The sequence below is a fragment of the Nerophis lumbriciformis genome, linkage group LG09, assembly GCF_033978685.3.
Source record: "Nerophis lumbriciformis linkage group LG09, RoL_Nlum_v2.1, whole genome shotgun sequence".
In the NCBI taxonomy this organism is placed as follows: domain Eukaryota; kingdom Metazoa; phylum Chordata; class Actinopteri; order Syngnathiformes; family Syngnathidae; genus Nerophis; species Nerophis lumbriciformis.
In genome coordinates this window covers 41,264,985-41,277,630 of record NC_084556.2, presented here as the reverse complement: position 1 = coordinate 41,277,630, position 12,646 = coordinate 41,264,985, and the positions used below count along the sequence as shown (strand labels likewise).

The 12,646-nt window shown below is 40.7% G+C and overlaps 1 protein-coding gene across 1 annotated transcript in view; it reads right to left on the bottom strand.

Annotated features, from left to right (window-relative positions):
- Window positions 1–209: 209 nt before the first annotated feature.
- LOC133607276 (uncharacterized) overlaps window positions 210–12,646 on the bottom strand; it is a 44,252-nt gene continuing 31,815 nt past the window's right edge. Inside the window, exons 13-21 of the mRNA XM_061961762.1 lie at window positions 11,175–11,428; window positions 10,949–11,097; window positions 10,754–10,879; window positions 9,873–10,034; window positions 9,151–9,307; window positions 4,669–4,799; window positions 4,378–4,537; window positions 1,837–1,940; window positions 210–1,766 (exon numbers count right to left, since the gene is read on the bottom strand). Of these exons, the coding sequence (XP_061817746.1) occupies window positions 1,663–1,766; window positions 1,837–1,940; window positions 4,378–4,537; window positions 4,669–4,799; window positions 9,151–9,307; window positions 9,873–10,034; window positions 10,754–10,879; window positions 10,949–11,097; window positions 11,175–11,428 (1,347 nt within the window). The 3' untranslated portion in view covers window positions 210–1,662. The remainder of the gene's footprint in view (window positions 1,767–1,836; window positions 1,941–4,377; window positions 4,538–4,668; window positions 4,800–9,150; window positions 9,308–9,872; window positions 10,035–10,753; window positions 10,880–10,948; window positions 11,098–11,174; window positions 11,429–12,646) is intronic.

The following is a 12,646-nucleotide window of genomic DNA, read 5'->3' as shown; positions in this document are numbered from 1 at the left end:
CTTACATACAAACCTAATTTAAGAACCAGTTTAGTTCGTAAATTGAGGTTCCACCGTACAGTGTAACATTATTTTTGAGAAAGTTTCTCGGCTGGTTTGGGAAACTTATAAAATGAGACTTTGACTTTTAGGGGCACTTTTTCAACAACAAGTGGACCCAAAGGAAGTGGGGCTTATCCACAGTATTTGTAGTCCATGGACTCAGGAACTGAGCAAGGCAAGGCACGTTTATTTAGAGAGCACAATTCGTACAAAAGGCAATGCAAAGTGCTGTACAGAAAATTACAAGAAGGTAAAACTGAAAATGAAATAAGTAAAAGTAAAAGTAAACATAATTCATATCAAAAACAAAATAAAATCATCATACTATCATCTTTTCAATTACAGTAAAATCAAATAGTGTTGATAACATACTATCAGTTGTCATATGCACAATTAAATACAATTGTTTTCAGCCAGGATTTGAACATTGCCAACATTGCCTGTCTCACATTTTCAGGAATACTATTCCAGATTGTGAAACTGAAACACAGCCTCACCATGTTTGGTCCTGATTCTGGACACCAGCAGGAGACCTGTCCCCAAAATGGTTCATATGTCTCTAACATGTCAGAGATTAACTTTGGCAAAAGATTTTCACACCAGCAAAGCAATATACCCAAAGGTCCAGAAGTACCACAAAAAGGACCACAATACCGCTAAAGATCCCCAAGTTCCCCAAAATGTACTCAATCATCCAAAAGGTTGAACATTTATCCAAATAATCTGAAGCTTCATGGGTCTATTTGGGACTTTTTTAGGCACCTCATTTATCACTGGAACCATTTGGGTTCATTTAAGACCTTCTTGGACCGCATAAATGGATACAAATCAGAACTCATAGATATTTACAATAAACACTCTAGGGTTAGGATTGGCAAAAAAAAAAAAAAACAAACTACAAAGTGCCTTATAACCCTATAGTAGGCTTTTTGATTGATTGCTTGAAACTTTTTTAGTAGATTGCACAGTACAGCACATATTCCGTACAATTGACCACTAAATGGTAACACCCGAATACGTTTTTGAACTTGTTTAATATCGGGGTCCACGTAATCAATTCATGGTAAGGGAACCAAATTACTTCCCTGGTTTGACCATTTAAATAAGTAGTGACATTTGGAGCCTTGCAGTGCGGGACTTATAAAATCAAATGTGAGTAATATCAAAGAACAAAATGGTGTTCTGTTGAATCGAGCTGCTTTGGCAAAAACAGCTATCAGTAGCTATTCCTGTTTAAATAACGGTGATGAAAAAGAGAAATGTAGGTTACTATTATTTGTCTCAATGTACTTTTCCTCATTCTGTAAGTGTCCACATGCTGGTCAGAAAACACAGTGAAAGAAATACCATTTCAAAGAATCAGTTACTTGTAGCGCAAGTGACACAGTCTACACAAGGTAAGTCTGCACAAAGTCTACATAAACTAGTTTTGAGAGGGACAAGCGGTAGAAAAATGGATGGATGGAATTTTTTTCAAGGAAAACTTTAGCTTTGATGCACATGCGTGCGCATGCTTGCACATGCTCAGTAGCGTTGGGAAGCTCTTTTTGACGAAGCAGCCTGATTCGTCAGAACACCGGCACTGCTGTAAATCAAAGGCATACTAATGCGTGAAGAAGTTCAATCGCAATCCATCCAGTCGTTGTTTTTCAGAATACGAACTGCTCTCCTTTTCATATAAAAGTACTGTGTCTGCCTGGGTCCATAGGAAAAGTACAGGTACCCTGCAAAATAAAGTAGTACTTGCAGAAAGCAAAATGTAGCAGACGGTTTCATCTTTCATCAACAACCTACCTCTGTTCTCAAAGACGGCATCAACTCTGTAGCCAATCCCAGGAATCTCTGTGCGAATAAGTTTTGGGTTCCTACGATCCATTCGTCCTCTCCGTTCACTGTAACTGTAATACATCAAACATATTTAAGTAGTACCTCTTTTAACTGACTTGTTTTGTACAGGTGTAACACGTTTGTTAAAAGGGCCCTCTAATGCAAAACCGACATGTCTTACCTATTGGTACCTGTTTTTGTGTATTTGGGATCTGCATAAGTCCCGAAAATTTGAAATCAAACCGGGGAGGCATTGCGGAGACATTTATAAAACAATCTTGCATTCCTTCATACTTCCTCCAAACGATTTGTTCCCATTGGTGACGTCAGCGGATTACCCATACATGGTATAAGTGTATAAGTGTCAGGAATTTAAATGATTCCCCTTATGGGGCAATCAAGGATTCTGTCATCAAAAAGATATTGCGTCCCTTTCACTCCTAGGTCTATTCAATTAACCAAACCTCCCTCAGCTTGGCCCCCGCCAGCGGTGCCCATAGCTGTAATTCCCAACAGCGTCAATGTTGTTGTCTAGGATGGTCAGGGTCTCTGCGCAAACAGAGGCTCAATAAAGAAGTGTTTACTTCTGAAACAAAGTACCACTATCGAAGCACATAGATTAGTTCAGAGACAGGCAGTTAGATTCTCAATCACAGGACATACTTTGTTGGAATTGGTAACTGTGTCTCTGACCAAATGGTTGTGTGGTTCCTCAGGGATCGATTCCGGGACCCCTACTGTTCAACTCGTCTATGCTGCCACTAGGCCATCTAATACACAGCGTCAATGTGTCCTACCGCAACTATGCAGATGACACTCAGATCTACGTGTCACTGACAACAGGGGAACAGGTAACCTGTTGACTTACTTAGTCACCGCATCGAACATATCAGTGTGTGGATGCAATTTTCTTCAGCTAAACTTAGACAAAACTAAAATCATGGTCTTTGGCCTACAAAAGCAAAGATAAATTATTACAAGTCACCTCGAGACCCTTTTTTACCACCATACAACATTGCCTGAATTTAAAGGAGTAGTTTCTAAAGCAGACTTAGAAAGACAAATCCATGCCTTTTGTCTCCAGCAGGTGAAACTACTGTAATGGTCTTCTCATTAGGCTCTCTAAACGGGCTGTAGCGCAGCTGCAATACATCCGGAATGCTTCTGCTGCTCGAGTTCTGACTAGAACCAGGAAATATGACAATATTAGTCCAGTGCTTAGGTCACTGCACTGGCTTCCTTTAGCTCAGAGAATGAACTTTAAAACAGCTCTGCTTGTGTGGAAGTCTTTTCATGGTCTTGTGCCAAAGTATAACTCTGACATGTTAGAACCATATGAGCCATAATTATGATGATTTTATTCCATCTGTCCATCCATTTCCTACCGCTTGTCCCTTTCGAGGTTGTGGGGGGTGGGGGGCTGGAGCCAATCCCAGTTGCACTTGGGCGGAAGTACACCCTAGACAAGTGGCCACCTCATCCCAGAGCCAACACAGATAGACAAAGACGCATTTAAACGCTCATTCACACACTAGAGCCTATTTAGTGTTGCCAATCAGCCTATTTTCCAGGTGCATGCCAATGGAAGTGGGAGGAAGCCTGAGTACCCGGTGAGAACCACTTCATTTATGATTTTAATTTCAATTATGACTATCTGATAATTATTTTATTTGTATCATTTGCCTTCTTGTAATTTTCTGTAAAGCACGTTTCATCTGCCTTGTGTACGAATTGTGCTTTATACACTTGCTTTGCCTTGCCTAAATTATCTTTTAAAATCAGTGAATGGAGTAGTCTCAAACGAACAATGGCTGCAATCCATCCTGAGAGTCTCAATGGCACAGAACTCTAATGAAGTCGTTGCCAAATATCAAGCTTAGACAAAAGTGCATGGAAGGAAATCTACTTTTAGACCAGTTGATCTGCCGTCTCTTTTCCGCTCTGCCCCCCTCTCCTGCGTAGAGAGGTTATTAGGTGACCACAGATGACGCGCTAGCTGTTCAAAGTCGGCACCCGGGGTGGACCACTCATCTGTGCATCAGTTGGGGACGTCTCTGCGCTGCTGACTTGTCTCCATTCAAGATGATCCCCTGCTGGCTCCACTATTTACTGGACTCTCACATTATTAACTAGATCCACTCGATGTTCATTGCACCGGTCGCCCCACATCTGCGGGCCCCTCAAATGTTTCTCATTGTATCCCATTGGGTTGAGTTTTTTCTTGCCCTGATGTGGCATCTGAGCCGAGGCAGTCGTTGTGGCTTGTGCAGCCCTTTGAGACACTTGTGATTAAGGGCTATATAAATAAACCTTGATTGGTTGATTGATTGATACTGGACTTTGCCTATACATGACATTATTGATAAAATAATAGTAGTGGTAGATTATTGAGATATAGGGTATGGTGTTTAAAAACAACATAAACTGAATCGAACTGAAGACCATGACCACAAACTGTAATAAGATCCCTAGATGTACTGTATGTACTTTGTGTTTATGTTGTCTCACCTCCAGTACTTGTTCTCCACAAAAAAAAGGGTTCTTCCCAAAAACGTTACATGGACGGCAGCATCGACCTTGGTGACTGATGAAGGAAAGCCCAAGTCGCTGAGAGGTTTAGGGAAACCAGGTAAAACGCTGTTTCTTCGGACCTGCCAGTAGCGGTTCCCTTTGTCGTGGAAAGGCTGGGTTAATATCAGGTTCCCACATTTAATTCCATACATTTGCATTCAGGTGAGCAGGAAAGGTGATGTTATTATATGTATGTCCTTGTTAAGAAAATATACCACGTAATCACACCTTCAAATAGTACAACAATGTTGCGTCTCTTGTACTCGTACGCAGCGTCCACTTTGTTAATTCCAGGCCAGATGGAACTTATTTTCCTTGTGGTGACGCCATCCCAGTTGCTGCTCCTCTTCCAAAAATAGCTGGCAAATAAACAGAAGAATGTGTCAAGAGCCGGGCCGGACAATGAGTTAACAGTCTCAGCTTTTAGCCTACCGGCTAGCACTGTGTGACTCATTCAATGGTGTTATGTGCTGATTTTCATCGTCAAAACATATTTTGTGAGTGCCAGTATGTATAATTGCAAGAGCACAGCTAATGGGTGATCCCCACAAATAAACAGATCTCAACTACAACTTTTTCCACCTCAAAAAGGCTACAATCATAGCTATAACTAGATCCTAGATAAGTAACCCCCCCAGGGCTGCGTCCTGAGTCTGCTGCTGTTCACGTTGATGACCCATGACTGCTGCGCCAGGTCCACTACTAACCACATTGTGAAGTATGCAGACGACACGACAGTAGTGGGCCTCATCCGTGACAACAACGACATGGACTACAGGGAGGAGGTGAAACATCTGGTTGACTGGTGCAGAACCAACAACCTGGTCCTGAATGTCAACAAGACCAAGGAGATCATCGTTGACTTCAGGAAGCAGCAGTCCAGCCACACTCCACTCTTCATCAACGGCACAGCGGTGGAGATAGTAAGCAACACCAAGTTCCTGGGGGTGCAGATAACTGACAATATAACCTGGTCCCTACACACCGGAGCTCTTGTAAAAAGAGCTCAGTAGTGCATGCACTTTTTGCGTCGGATGAAAAGAGCACAACTCCCTCCCCCCATTCTCAGCACATTCTACAGACGCACTATAGAGAGCCTGCTGACCAACAGCATCTCTGTCTGGACTGGAGCCTGCAATGCCTCAGACTGGAAGTCTCTCCAGAGAGTGGTGAGGACGGCGGAAAAGATCATCAGGACTCCTCTTCCTCCTATCCAGGAGATCGCAAAAAGCCGCTGCCTGACCAGGGCTCAGAAAATCTGCAAAGACTCCTCCCACCCCCACCAAGGACTGTTTTCACTGCTGGACTCTAGAAAGAGGTTCCACAGCCTCCGAAGCAGAACCTCCAGGTTCTGTAACAGCTTCTTCCCTCAGGCCGTAAGACTCTTGAACGCATCATAATTAAATTAAATTATCCCCTCAACTCCCCCCAAAATGGATTAACTCGCTGGAATAAAAAAGACAACATAACATACATCCATAAACGTGGACGCATGTGAAAAAGTGCAATATATTTATCTGTACAGTAATCTATTTATTTATTTTTATATATATATATATATATATATATATATATATATATATATATATATATTTTATATATATATTTATATATTATTTATATATATTTATTATTTATATATGCACCTTATTGCTTTTTTATCCTGCACTACCATGAGCTTATGTAACGAAATGTCGTTCTTATCTGTGCTGTAAAGTTCAAATTTGAATGACAATAAAAAGGAAGTTTAAGTCTAAGTCTATCTGTCAGCACACTGTAGCAGCCATGCTGCCTTTGTGGCGGCTATCTTAGAAAGGCCCCCTTTCCCACTGAACCCAATGCAATACAATGGATTGTACAGTTACAGTATGTTGAATAATTCATAATTTACTTTATTTTCAAGGTAAAAACATGCACTTTTAATACACGTAATTTGATTTGTTATTAAAAAAAAATTTTGGTTTTTGTTGACTTGCCGTCTACAACAATGGAAGACCAAAAGTGATGTCCGACACTGTACACAACCGCCGCGATCGACCGGTAGCTTACTATTGACGTAATGGGAAACCCTGATCTTGAGCAGAGGTCTTCAACAGAGTGTCCGTGACTCTTAGGGTGTCTGCAAAGGTACTGCAGGATGTTTCGGAAAAATTTTGGTTGATAAGACTTTTTTTTTAAATTACATATTTTCCCCGCAATTTTTACCGTCATTTTAAATGTCTTTAAATACATATTATCATTGGTCCAATACATCGTAGTGCAGTTTATAAATAACAGTGGTTTGGTTGCCCACCCCCAGTTCTCCATTCAGTGATTATTCACATGAGTTTCACTCTTACTTTGTTCAAGGATTATAATACAGATGTTGCATCATAGTGGCATGACCACAGGTAACTATAATTATTACACTGTAACAATAATTTGTATCAACAATGTAGGAATAATGAATATACCAACAATGGTAATTGAAAAAATACCAACAATGGTAATAGACAACATAGCAATGATGGTAATAGACAACATAGCAATAATGGTAATAGACAACATAGCAATAATGGTAATAGACAACATAGCAATAATGGTAAGGAAACATTGAGCACATGTTAACACTTTGAGACAGAGTATAGCAGCAGGTCAAATTAAAGACCCTCATTTCTATATTTGAACCAGACCCCATGTTTGTATAATAGTTTAAATCGATTAATAGTTTGGCATTGCTTGTGTTGTAAGTCCAGTTTGTTGCATAGTTTTACTCCGCATACAGACACACAAAAACGTTTACGAGTGGTTTGAGCTCTCGGCAATAAGAAATATCCAAAGCCTCTCAAGTTATGAGCCTGCACTTGTCTTATAAAAAAACGTTGTAAATTAGGTGGCAATCATTTGTTAAAAGCTTTATATAAGATTATTAATGTATTATATTTAACAAGGTCATCAAATTTGAGCAACTTTGATTGCAGAAACAGATTATGAGTATGTTCTAAATAACCAACGTTGTGAATGATCCGCACTGCTCTTTTCTGTAATATGATCAGAGGATGAATTGTGTTTTGGTAAGTATTCCCGCATACTTCAACACAGAATGTAAGGTATGGGAGTACCAAGGTGCAGTATAGAGTACAGAGTGCATTTTCATTGAGGTATAGTTTTGCTTTGTTTATAATTGAGAGGCTTTTGGAGATTTCTGTTTTAATGTGTCTGACATGAGGTTTCCATGATAGTTTACTATCAATTATTACTCCCAAAAATGTATTCTCATTTACGATTTCAATTTGGGTACCATCAATACTTATTTTCTGTTCAGACGTTATGTTGCGATTCCCAAACATCACTATCTTAGTTTTATTTATATTCAAAGATACTTTATTTGTGTCCATCCATTTTTTTTTACTATGTTTAGTTCTGTGTTTACTGTATTTATGAGCTCATTATAGTCATCACTACTGTAGAATACATTTGTGTCGTCTGCAAATAGTATACATTTCAGTATTTTGGATGTATTAAACATATCATTAATATATACATTAAACAGTTTTGGCCCCAACACGGACCCTTGGGGGACACCACAAGCAATGCAAAGAGTATCAGGTAAAAATTGACCCATTTTAACAAACTGTACCCTCCCTGTTAAATAACTTTTTAACCAGTCACCAGCCAGCCCCCTAATTCCATATATTCCCATTTTATCTAGTAGAATTGAATGATTAATGGTATCAAAGGCTTTCTTTAGATCAATAAAAATACCAACTGCATATCTTTTATGCTCCAGTGCATTAGTAATGTCCTCAATAGCTTCAGTTATTGCCATTGAAGTTGTTCGTTTGGACCTAAAGCCATACAGCCATAAAGATTCAAGTCGAGAGTTAAATCGTTTCTCTAAGATTTTTGAGAACTGAGGCAAAAGAGAGATTGGTCTGTAATTGGTGAAAGCGTGTTTGCTGTCACTTTTGAAGAGCGGAGTTACCTTAGCGATTTTCATTTGACTTGGAAAGCAGCCAGTCTGGAATAATAAGTTACATATATAAGTTAAGGGTTTTACAATATTCAGGATAACTTTTTGAACCAATATCATGTTGATATCATGGCAGTCAGTGGAGCACTTACTTTTACACTTCCGCACAATGTTTGTCACTTCCTGCTCATTTGTAGCTGAGAGGAAGATTGACGAAGAATTCTGTTCAATAGTTGATTTTGTAACTCCATTGTCTGGGATATCAACAGCCAATTAAGGACCAATATTTACAAAAAACTATTGAACTATCTTAGTATAGTATTGCGCAATAACAAGGTATCTTTAGGACCAGTTTAATTTAAAACACAATCACAATTTTAGTAGGGCGTCCCTGCTCGGTCTCTAGATCAGTTTGGGATCCCTGGCCTGGAAAATGTTGAAGACCCCTGATCTGCAGGGAATAAACATCATAACAAGGTTTCGGTATGTGGAGCCAAAGAAGGCTTCCTGAGCCCAGCGTCCCACAACTTGGAACATCATTTCAACACACCCGCTGGTACGCAGGGGAGCTCAGATGCAGGATTTGGAGGAACACGGTTCAGTGTTGATGATTCAACTCTGAAGTTAACAGTAGAATCAGACTCCAAATCGAATAGTCAATTCAACGACTATTCGATAACACCCCTGTAGTGACCGCTATTTCACTTAGACATTGAGCTCTCTGCTAAATATGTTTGTGTGCAATATTCTTGGCTTACCCGTCTTTGAAGAAATAAAGATAATTGTTTATGGAGGTTGCAGCATCAAAAACCAAATTACTGCTGCACCTGTCCGGAACAGGTTTTGGAGAAGGTTCAGCCTCTGATTCAGGTTGCGGTTCAGGATTAACTGTTGGTTGCGATGACGATCTGACTCCTGGAGAAGGAAAATTAAAGTAAACTGGGAATGTCAATACAAAGGTAGTATCAGTATATGATCGATATGAGAGAAATTAAATCAATATTTCAAATTTTATCCCTTAAATATTTTGTGCGTTGTTTTTGTTAATGTTTACAAATTCAGGAATTAATTCCCTGGATACGGGATGACTTTAAGGTTATAAACCGAAATATAAAAAATAATTGTCAATAGTAGTTTTCTTGAAATGAATGCATAATTGGCAAATTAAACTGAAGAAAATTAAGATATAACTGCACTCACTGTTAAATGTTGCAGCTCATTGTTAAATGTTGCGTTAAAAAGTTTATTAACACATGAACTCTCACAGTAGTACTGAAAATTGGTATTGTTAAGTACTTGTATCGATTTCCAGGTATCGAGAATTGGTACAATATCTGTTCAAATGCGAAAGGCACCCATCCCTAGATAATAATGCTGAGTTTATATCGAGAAATCTTCATTGTACAATATAGTTTTGTTTAATATTTGCAGTAGCGTAGAAATGCTAATCATTTGCTCATGATAGTGTATTTGCAATCACCGTAGAGTGCCTGCACTCCTTGCGTGTCATCGTCTGGTAGCACATAGCCATCTGTGTCGGTGTACTGGTAGGTGGGGTACATGAGAGATGTTGGAATCTTGGAGTGTGACAATCCAAGCGCATGGCCAAACTCATGGGCTGCCACCAAGAAAAGGTTAGATCCTGGACACAACGGAGATTATACTGTTGAGAACGGTGGGTATGATACCTCACAAAACTGAGTACACTGCTCATCCATCCATTCATTTTCTACCGCTTGTCCCTTATGGGGTTGCTAAACGAACGGAAGGCGGGGTACACCCTGGACAAGTCGCCATCCTCATCGCAGGGCCAACACAGATAGACAGACAACATTCACACTCACATTCACACACTAGGGCCAATTTAGTGTTGCCAATCAACCTATCCCCAGGTGCATGTCTTTGGAGGTGGGAGGAAGCCGGAGTACCCGGAGGGAACCCACGCAGTCATGGGGAGAACATGCAAACTCCACACAGAAAGATCCCGAGCCCAGGATCAAACCCAGGACCTTCATTTCTGCAAATATTTGATATTTGATGTTCTCATAGGACAACACTGAAGAAATTACATTATGATACAATGTAAAGTAGTCAGTGTACAGCTCGTGTAACACTGTGACTTTGATGTATCCTTGAAATAACCCCCAATGTCGTGACGTCATCATGGAGGAGTGGATTACAGAGGCAACCTGTGAGACTTGTGTGAATTCCACGCCCAAGAAGCTTAAGGCAGAGTTAGAAAATAATAGCAGCCACACAATATTCATATTCTCACTTCGGGGTGTACTCACTTTGGTGAGGTACAGTGTGCGATTAGGTCTGACATACAATAGTATTAGAATGCTTTACTGATGGCCGCACCTGATGAGGTTAGAGTCCAGAGTTCATCGTCATCAAAATGGGTGTCGCCTCCTCTGCCCTCCCCAGGGGAAAAGGCGTGCGCCAGGACACCACCCTCACCATCAAAGGGAGCAAAGTCTCCATGATCTGATTTTTTGGAAAGAGAACTAGTTAGTATTTTTCCCTATGCACGTTCTTAAAAGAAGAAAGACTTACTGTCAGCCTTGAACTTGATCATGATGTCGGCCGTGCCGCTAGTAATCTGCTTGAAATCCAAAGGTGTTACAGAACTGTAGACATGCAGGGCTTTGGCAAGGGCAGCATCCACGTAACTTTCACTCAAGTCCGGCGTGTAGTCCGTTATCCTGGCAAGAGTTTATAGAAGTCCTTTCAATGCTTTGCTCACCGAATTGCTGCTCAAAACTATTTGAAATACTTCTACCTGTAAGTGATCACGTTCTTCTCCCACTTGGGCTGACCGTCAAAGTGGCCGTATTTGTATTTGTCCAAGTCTGTGAAACCACATCGAGGGCGAGACATCACTTCCATGGTGTTTGAGTCCAGCTGTCCTGTCACCTCCAGGCCAAAAAACTCTTGCATTATTTTCAGAGTGTCTGTGAAGGAATCAAGTCCACTACGCCACGTCCCGGTACCATCACTGACGCCCACTTCAGAGAAATACTGAGAAAGGTAATCCTAGGAAAGGAAACAAAAACACAATATATTTAGCAGGTGTGTCTTTGCACGAAAAAGGACACAACAAACAAAAGAAACAACTAATGGAGGTCTTTGTCACGGCGCAAATGCATTCCGCCGCACGTTTCTCAGTGCGCTCCGCTGAGTGCATCTCTGGGCACGCCCCTGCATGGCTGTCTCCAATCTACAATCAACACACCCGACGCTGATAAGAGTTCCCCTGCCTTCCAGTGCCAGAACGTAGCTACTTATCTCTGTACAATAAGCCCTACACGTCTCTAGCTCTCCTCACCTACCGTATGTGCTTCCTTGTTCTCTGTTTTTCCTCTCCTCTGTGCGCATTGTGTCCTGTCCTGTGTCGTCACCCTGCAGTTCCTCTTCATTCCCTGGATTCGAGCTGTGTGTCTCGTCTCCCCGGATTCCCTCTGGTCTTCTTGCTGCCTCCCTGGATCTCGACCTCTCGCCTGGACATGGACTCTGACGCCTCGCTCCTGCCCTTGACCTCTTGCTTGCCCACGGACCTCCAAGCCTGCCTTGCCCCTTCTGGACTTCCGCACCTCTCACAACATGCACCTCCAACATTGTACGGTAAAATTCACCAGCTAGACGCACCACATCGTCAAACCATACACGTTTGGATTTATTACAAACGTCATTCATTTATATTAATCAATACGCCTTAGGCTAAAGGACGTCCCTGCCTCAGTGACGTCTTCTTCTCCACCAGCAGTCTTTAGGGGAAGACAGAATAATAGTACCAAAATACAAAATAAACTACATAAAAACCAAGCGAGCGAATACTCGGCAGGCGTCTTCAAGCTACACTCACGGCATGAACGTAACAATCCACATTTTGTATAATATCACTAATAGGCAGCGGAATTACGTAATGTCCAAAATCAAAAGGGTTGCCTCTATCTTAACAGGACACTGAAGTCATGCGCAGTCTTGCGGCAGCGGATACAAAGAATTGCTATTGCGACATCCAGTGGACACATTTACAACAGCAGTTTCTTTTATTCAAAACTTTTGGTTCATTTTTATACAAACTCTGTTTCCATATGAGTTGGGAAATTGTGTTAGATGTAAATATAAACGGAATACAATGATTTGCAATCAGCAAATTATTTTCAACCCACATTCAGTTGAATTAGCTACAAAGACAACATATTTGATGTTCAAACTGATAAACATTTTTTTTTGTGCAAATAATCATTA